At 50.7% G+C, this 8,899-nt stretch overlaps 1 protein-coding gene across 4 annotated transcripts in view; it reads left to right on the top strand.

The window, feature by feature from the left end:
* Ttc21a (tetratricopeptide repeat domain 21A) overlaps window positions 1–8,899 on the top strand; it is a 34,710-nt gene that overhangs the window by 21,448 nt on the left and 4,363 nt on the right. For all 4 annotated transcript variants that reach the window (XM_028767332.1, XM_028767334.1, XM_028767333.1 and 1 more), the window contains 7 exons: window positions 1,828–2,066; window positions 3,008–3,080; window positions 3,182–3,292; window positions 3,590–3,728; window positions 3,856–3,962; window positions 7,073–7,261; window positions 8,437–8,547. In XM_028767332.1, the coding sequence (XP_028623165.1) occupies window positions 1,828–2,066; window positions 3,008–3,080; window positions 3,182–3,292; window positions 3,590–3,728; window positions 3,856–3,962; window positions 7,073–7,261; window positions 8,437–8,547 (969 nt within the window). The remainder of the gene's footprint in view (window positions 1–1,827; window positions 2,067–3,007; window positions 3,081–3,181; window positions 3,293–3,589; window positions 3,729–3,855; window positions 3,963–7,072; window positions 7,262–8,436; window positions 8,548–8,899) is intronic.

Here is an 8,899-nt window from a genome sequence, read left to right as displayed (position 1 = left end):
GTTTTGGGTTTTGGGTTGTTTTGGGTTTTGGGTTGTTTTGGGTTTTGGGTTGTTTTGGGTTTTGGGTTGTTTTGGGTTTTGGGTTTTGGGTTTTGGGTTTTGGGTTGTTTTGGGTTGTTTTGGGTTTTGGGTTTTGGGTTGTTTTGGGTTTTTGGGTTTGGTTTTGGGTTTGGTTTTGGGTTTGGTTTGGTTTGGTTTGGTTTGGGAGACAGGGTCTCACTATGTGTAATTGGCTGGCCTAGAACTCACCATGTAGACCAAGCTGGCCTCAAACTCAGAGATCCCTCAGCCTTGGCAAGAGGTAAGAGCAAGACTTGAGCTGGAGATGGAGTCTGTATGATGAATTGGCCTCAGTAGCCTTGCCAGCACACAGGATGTGGTCTGTCCTGGACAGTCTCTGACCAGGGCCCATAGCCTTCCCCTGTGATGAGCCTGAAAAAGACAGAAAACTAGCCTGAAAAAACAACTGCTCACTCTTTCAAGATACAGAGACTGTGAAGGTGGCTCAGCTGGCAGAGCACTTCACATGCAAGCGTGAGGACATAGGTTTGAGCCTTGAGAAAAGGGGTAAGGCCAGCATGGAGATTAGCTTGGTCTACATAGTGAGTTTCAGGCTAGCCAGGGCTACACAATGAAACACTGTGTGTGTGTGTGTGTGTGTGTGTGTGTGTGTGTGTGTGTGTGTGTGTGTATGTGTGTATATATATATTATTTATATTTTATTATTTTATTTATACTTATTCATATAATTATGTTATTTTAGCATATTTATATACATACATGCTAGAAAGATGACTCAGTAGTTAAGAGCACTGGCTACTCTTACAGAAGATCTGGTTTCAGTTCTCAGCACCATCATGGTGGCTCCAGTTCCAGAGGGTCTATCTAATTCCTTCTTTTGGCCTCTAAAGGCACAAGGCATGTATACACACACACACACACACAGAGGGGGAGGGGGTGAGAGGAGAGACTCATACACATGGAATAAAAATAAATATTTCTTTTTGAGACATGGTTTCTTTGTGTAGCCCTGGCTGTCCTGGAACTCACTCTGTAGACCAGACTTCTAGTCTTAAACACAGAAATCTGCTTGCCTCTGTCCCCTCTGAGTGCTGGGATTAAAGGCATGTGCCACCAGCACCCAGCAAAAATAAATATTTATTTAAAAAAAAAAAAAGCTGAATAGTATTTGACTGTTCAATTTGGGTTTTTTTGTTTGTTTTTGCTTTTTTAACTTTGAAGATTTACCATTGGTTTATTATTACTGTGTGTGTGCATATGTGCACATGTTGTTATATCACGTGTCACATCATGCATGAGGAGAGATCAGAGGACAAATTGTGGGAGTTGGCTCCCTCCTTCCACCATATTGATTCTAGGGTTTGAACTCACATTGCCAGCTTTAGCAGCAGACACCTTAACCCCCTGAGCCATTTCATCACCCCTTGGGTTTTTTGTTTTTTTAAAAACTGTCCGTGTAGTCCAGATTGACATGAAATTCATGATCCTCCTGCCTCAACCTCTCAAGTATTAGGATTGCAGGTGTCCGTCATCTTGACTGTCCTCGCAGCTAAGCCCCTGGGGACAGGGTAGGGTTAGATGATCTGTCCCCATTAGAGGAGACACAATGGGGAGCAGAATCCATGGGTTCTAAAGACTAGCCCTTGCCTCCGCAGCTGCTCTGCAGATGGTTGAGAGCCGTATTGTCTCAGAAGCACCAGGCCATGAGCTAAACCCAGGGGTGGGGAAGGTGGTATAAATCTCCGTGGGTCACCTGTAATAGCTAACACCAAAGAGAGAGGGTCTGTTTGGTCCCGTACACCGTAGCACGAGGCCACCAAGATCATGCAGGATGCCATCAACGAGTTCAGCGGCACACCGGAGGAGATGCGCATCACGGTCGCCAACGTGGACCTGGCACTGAGCAAGGGCAACGTGGACCTGGCGCTGAGCATGCTAAGAGGCATCACACCCAAGCAGCCCTGCTACACGGAAGCCAAGGAGAAGATGGCCAGCATCTACCTGCACACCCGCAAGGACGTGCGCCTCTACATCAGCTGCTACGTGTAAGTTCCGTCTACAACAGGTGGCACCTTCCCCCACCCCTGGCTGCTGGGGGGTTCCTCTGGTTGTATACCTTCAACTGGGTCTCCCACCAGAGAGTATCCCCAGTCTGTGTTAGACCAAGGTTATGAGCACCCGGTAGGTCTCCCTGCCTGTGCGTGAGTTCTGAGGACCTGCTCCCAGCCCTTCCCCTGCCCTCTGCCCTGCACTGCTTACATCTGGTGGGAGGATCCGGCCTGGATCCCAGTACTGATGCCAAAGGCATCACGAGAACACATTCGAACTCTGGCTCCTCACTCTGCCTTTCCTTGAAGAACCACGGGCCTCGGGGATGACCAGTGTTATCTGGGTGAGGAGAGAGTGGAGGTGGTGGCCCCATCCCTCTGTCTCCCAGGAGTTGGTGTTGTGACCCCAGGGCGGGGGTGAGGGGGAACTCCCCAGCCTCTTTCTCTAGTAAAAACTAGTTTGGAGGTTGGAGAACTGAGAGGGTAGGAGTGATCAACAGCATAGCATGTCTGGATTGGACGTTGGCGGGAGCAGTGTGGGGCTGCTTGCCAGGCGTGTACTGGCTTCCATCTCAGAGCCTTCTCAGGAAAGGGATGAGTGTCCAGGGATGTAGCTTGGTTATGGGATGCTTGTATACCATACACACAAAGCCCTATGCTCTGTCTTCAGTGTGACATAAAACCATGAGTGTAATCTCACACTTGGAACCTGTCTCAAAATCCAACCAAACCCTAACAAAGAAACATGGAAAGCCACGGTATGGCTGCTCACAGAGAAGGGCTAGAGGGCTAGGGTGGCCCCCAGCCATGGCCCAGTGAGTGAGAGCCTGTCTGAGATGGCTCTCAGGGCTCCCCAGGATCTCCGTGACTCAAGAATGGTTAGCAGGTGGGCATTAGGCAGGCCCAGGCCTGAGATCCGCAGTTGATTTCTCTTGTAGGGAGCTTTGTGAACACCTGCCCGGCCCCCACAGTAGCCTGCTACTGGGTGATGCTTTCATGAACATTCAGGAGGTAAGTGGGGGAACCTAGCCTTGCTAACTACCTCCCTGGATCATTCCTCCAGTGGGGGTAGGGGGAGAAAAAGACACCCCCTTCCATACTTTCCCCACCAGCCTGAGAAGGCCCTGGAGGTATATGACGAGGCCTATAGAAAGAACCCTCACGACGCCTCCTTGGTCAGCAGGATCGGACAAGCCTACGTGAAGACCCACCAGTATGCCAAGGTGAGGTTGCCCTGGGGAAGGTCCAGCCATGCAGGGAAGGAAAGAAAGCCCATGCATCAGGGCTCTAGATGGGAAGGGACAGAGTGTTTCCACTCCAGCTACCTGCTGAGATGTGACCAGTGGTGAGCTCAGCCAGCCTACACCGCAGCCTGCTCCACTGAGGCTTGAGGCCCATTGGAGGGCAGGGGTGGGGCAGTCTGTGTGCTGAGGGACAGTCTAATGCGGTAGCTGCTGAAGGGACGTGGCATTAGTCACCCCCACACAGAGCCAGGGCCCTTATGTCCTGTTTTCGCAAAGGCCATTAACTACTACGAGGCTGCCCAGAAGATCAGTGGGCAGGACTTCCTGTGCTGCGAGCTGGCTGAGCTGCTCCTGAAGCTGAGGAAATACCACAAGGCAGAGAAGGTGCTGAAGCAGGCCCTAGAGAGAGACTCGGGTGAGATGGCATCAGAACTCATTTCTAGCTTTGTCCCCCAGGGCCCTCCCGCTTTAGCTGGGGACCTGAACCCAGCCCTCCCCATAAGCCCATGGGCCACACCACACTGACTGGCGTTTCCTTCTAGGGGTCAAGGACATCCCATCCATGATGAATGAGGTCAAGTGCTTGCTTTTGTTGGCAAAGGTTTACAAGAGCCACAAGAAGGAAGATGTGATGGAAACACTGAATCAGGTAACTGGCCAAGGTCTTGATTTCCTGAGGGCTTGTGGAAGGGGCGGGGGTTGCCCACAGTCTACCAGGGCCACAGGCCCTCCACCTCTGCTCATTCGTTCTACAACTTTGCTCATCAGTGATGGCTGGGCTGGGAAAGGAGGGCCAGAAGTAAGAGAGGCTTTGTCCCTATAGAGGGTGATGAGGTCTGAGGTATTATAGTGGCTGTCTGCATTGAAAGCTCTGTGCTAGCTTAGCTCTGTCCCTCTCTCCTCCCACCTTCCTTCCTCTTGCTCTCCCATGCTCAATACCTCCCTCCCTTCCTTCCTTCCTTCCTTTTGAGAAAGGGGTATCCCAGGCTAGCCTAGGATACTCACTACCTAACTGAAGATCACCTTGAACTTCTGATATTCCTGCCTCTCTCTCATGCTGGGATTTCTATGGTTTTTCCACTACACCCTGCTTGACTGAAAGAAGATCTCACTATGTAGCCCTAGCTGGCCCAGGACTCGCTATGTAGACCTAGCTTCCCTAGGATTAAAAGCTTGAATGATCATGCCTGGTCCTAGCCATTTCTTTTTCAATTTTTATTTAAGTATATGGGTGCTTTGTCTGCATGTCAATCCACACACCAGAAGAGGACATCAGTCCCCATTATCTTGTGAGCCACCATGTGGTTGCTGGGAATTGAACTCGGGACCCCTGGAAGAACAGCCAGTGCTGTTAACCCACTGAGCCATCTCTCCAGCCCTCATCCAGGGAGTTTTTTTCAGACAGGATCTTAGTATGTTTACCAGGCTGGTTTTGAGTTCACTATGTAGCCGAGGCTAGCCTTAAGGTAGTCCTCCTACTGGATGGTAGTATCTCGGGTGAGCATTACTCTCTATGTCTGGCTTCTCTGCTCTTCTTTTAAAATTTCACAGCAGTCCTTTGAGCGAAACATTGTGGCATTCCCATCTAATAGGTAAGGCTCAAAGCAAGAAGACTTAAGTCTGAAGCTAAGTCCAGATGTCTAGAGCTTACAGCGACTTAACTCAGAGTTCTAGAACTTTCAATAGCTTGAGAGCAGTGTGCGTACACTCAATGGGAACTGTACTTTGAGTTCTGAATTTTTACCTTTCCTGGGCTGGAGGTATATGATGCTGCCTCAGATGCTAGCAGCAGCAGTGGGCAGCAGCTTCCGGTTGGCCGCTCACTCTCAGGCTCACCTGATGGGCTACAGTGTAACTGTAGCTGAGCTATGATGCTCAGAGGGGCTAGGTACATCCAATGTATTTTTTATTTTATCTGGTTGAGTGTTTACCTTCACATATGTATGTGCACTACATGTGCGTATAGTGCCCGTGGAGACCAGGCCATCAGATCCCATGAACTGGAGTTATAGGTGGTTGTGAGCTGCCCTATATGGGTGCTTGGAACCAAACTCAGATGTTCTACAAGAACATCGTGTGCTCTTAACTGCTGAGATGTGTCTCCAGCCCAAAAAATTTGAATATTTATTTATTTATTTATTTATTTATTTATTTATTTCTGAGACAGGCTCGCACTATGTAGCCCTGGATGGCCTAGTACTTACTATATAGACCAAGAGTTCTCAACCTTTGGGTTTCGGCCCCTTGGGGAGTTGAATGACTCTTTCACAGGGGTTGCCTTAAGACCATTGGAAAACACTGATATTTACATTACAATTCACAGCAGTAGCAAAATTATAGCTATGAAGTAGCAACAAAAATAATTTTATCACCAGGCAGTGGTGGCGCATGCCTTTAATCCCAGCACTTGGGAGGCAGAGGCAGGCAGATTTCTGAGTTCGAGGCAGGCCTGGTCTACACAGAGTGAGTTCCAGGACATCCAGGGCTACACAGAGAAACCCTGTCTCGAAAAAAACAAAAACAAAAATATGGTTGGGGGTCACCACAACATGAGGAACTGTATTAAAGGGTCACAGCATCAGGAAGGTTGAGAACCACTGAAATAGACTAACCCGGGCTGGAACTCAAAGAGCCTCCTGTGTCTGCGTCCCAAGTGCTAGGGTTAAAGGTGTGTGCCAGCACACCAGGAACAGTGTATCCTTCACTTGTGTCCACCTTATAATGGGTTTATCCTAAGTCAGAGAGGTGAAGGTGAGATCCGACGTCTGCATGTACCAACTGTCTTCTCTCCATTCCAAGCCATCCCTGATCCAGGCACCCTTGGCTGCTCCTGCCTTGCCTCCCTGCCCACAAGGGCAGGCTCCCGCTTGTTCCCAGGATGCATTGTGTGGTTCTAGAGGGAGACAACCACCAGTGCCACTACTTGAGATGACTTTTCTTATTTACCACCCAGTGCCCACTCATCGCTCTGTCATCAAGGAGCCCAGTGCTAGTCCATACCCTCTTCCTGAAACCTGCCTGTCTCTCCTGTTCCTTACCTCATCCACTCACGTGTCAGATGTGTGAGAAGTGCCTCAGATTCTAGAAAGGAGAGCAGCACAGAGCAAACGTACCCATCAAAGCAACAGCCCACAGACATGGTTTAGTTGCTAGCATACACAAAGCCCTTGGTTTCTCTCCAGTACCACATAAACCAGGCATGGTGGCACAGAGTCAGAGGTTCAAAGTCATCCTTGATTATATAATGGGTTCCAGGCCGGCCTGTCTCCAAACAACAACAGCAGCCTAGCCTGAGCCCCGCGTGGTGATGCATGTCTTTGATCCCATCCCAGCTCTCTAGAGGCAGAAGCAGGCAGATCTCTGTGAGTTTGAGGCCAGCCTGGTCTACATAACAAGTTCCATATCAGCCAGGGCTACATAATGAGACCAAGTCTCAAAAGTAAAACACCACCAGTTATTTAAAAAAAACAACAACAAAAACCCAGCCTGCTTTGTGCACCTCTTGTGTGTTTCTCCAGTCTGCAAGACAGCAAAGCAAGTTAGACACAGTCTCAAAATGTGATGAGGCAGGAGAGTGAGTACAGTAATTTCTGCTCCGTCCCCAGGAGCAGTGTTAGCCTACCTCCTGTGTGCTGAGGGCGTGGCCCTGAGTTCCTCAAGGCACCCTTTCTGACCCTGCCAGCCGTGGAACACTGGAAATGCCTGTGCTCTGGCACATGGGCTCAGGGTTTCTGAACCCAACCTCATTGGTCCCCCAAGGCCTTGGACCTCCAGTCCCGGATACTGAAGCGGGTCCCTCTGGAGCAGCCAGAAATGATCCCCTTCCAGAATCAGCTGGCAGCCTCCATCTGCATCCAGATTGGAGAGCATCATCTTACAGAGAAAGATTACGACAGCGCCGTGAAATCCTATAAGGATGCCCTCACCTACTCGCCCACAGACAATCAGGTGTGTGGCCCTCAGAGTAACACCCCGAAGGCTGGGAATGTGGCTCCGTTGATAAAAGAACTTTGCCTAGCATTCATAAAGCCCTGGGTTCAGTCCCCAGTAGCTTACAAACTAAGTAAGATGGTATGCATCTGTTACCTCAGCCCTTGGAAGGTAGAGGCAGGATCAGGAGTTTGGGGGTGTCCTTGCTGAATGAGGCCTTCTCTGAGGAGCTGCAGGTGTATAGGGGGAGGGAGGCCCCCGGGGTTGGAAGTGGCCCTGGTTGACTCTGGGACCTCAACTTCTTAGAGGAAGGCTAGGATAACCATCTGTGGACCATTTATGGACCCAAGAATGGGGAAGATACCTCTGAAAGCCACATTCACCTAAACTTTGCAGGTTCCAGCCACTTGGGGTGAGGGGGGATGGTAAGAGTTGTGGCTGCCAGGCTGCGTGGGAATGGAGCCCAGGCTGAGTTTCCAAGCCAGCTGAGAGTTGTCGGAGGGGTGTGGTTCCAGATGAGGAACCAGTTCACAATAAGTTCACACAGAAGAAAGCCCAGCAGTGGAAGTGATTGCTTAGCATGTCCAAAGCCCTGGGTTCAGTCCCCCAACACCACATCAAACCTTTCATCTCTGCACTTGGGAGGTGGAGGCAGGGGGTCAACCTTGACTACACAATAAGTTGGAGGCCAGCCTGAGATACATGAAACCCTGTCTCAAATATATACCTACATGTATGGGGGGGGGGGGGGAGCCGGTAACTGTTCATCCTTTGACAGATCCCAGGTTTGTAGCAGGTATGGTTCTAGGCCTTGGAGACAGCAGGGCAGGGCATGAGTCTTGCCTAAAGATTTCCTTTGGGCAAGAGGAAAGTGAGAAGCTTGTGGGAATTGCCTGCCATCTATCCGAGGACACAGAAGAATCCCCAGAGGAAGGAGCAAAGGCCAAAGGATAAGATTAGTGGGTTAGCCAGGCCCCATCTCATTCCGCTGCTAAAACCAACAGAATGGCAGGGAAATTTGGTGGGATGGGAGGGCAAGAGCCATCCCATCATTAGCTCGAGGCAAGGGGCCTGCTTTAGAAGCCAGCTCATAGGCTGGGTTCGCTGGGAGGGAATTCGGAGTCTAAGGAGATTGCACGGTTTTCCCCGGGCCTGCGGCACTGGCTTGTTTGCTCTGTCTGGTCTTGTCGTAGGTGGTGCTGGAGCTGGCGCAGCTCTACCTGCTTCAGGGGCAGCTGGACTTGTGTGAACAGCGCTGTGGCCCCCTCTTGGAGATCGAGCAGACCCGCGAGAGAGCTGCTGTGGTAGGAGATGCCATGCTTCACACCACCCCGGGGGCCCTGTGACGGGATTTGGGTTGCTTCCTAATTGCCGACCCTCACTCAGATGCCTCGGTGGCTTTAGGGCCCAGCCCCCAGCCTCCTGCTCTGCTCTTCATAGGGAGGGATAGGCAGGCCAGCAGAGGGCAGCAGCAACCTCTGCGCCGGGCTGTGGGGGCGGGGCGTGGTTGAACGGACTTCAGGGGAAACCACACCCACTATGAGGTGAATGTGAAGGTCGGGTGACTGGAAGTCTGTAAAATAACCCTCCCTGGTCAGGCCTTCTAGCTTGTCTGTTACTCACACCTTCTCCAGGGCCGCCCCAGGCTCACACCTT

Source organism: Grammomys surdaster, unplaced genomic scaffold (genome assembly GCF_004785775.1).
Source record: "Grammomys surdaster isolate TR1022 unplaced genomic scaffold, NIH_TR_1.0 172, whole genome shotgun sequence".
Classification (NCBI taxonomy): Eukaryota; Metazoa; Chordata; class Mammalia; order Rodentia; family Muridae; genus Grammomys; species Grammomys surdaster.
Note: the sequence above shows the minus strand (reverse complement) of the source record. Positions and strands in the feature narration are given on the sequence as shown.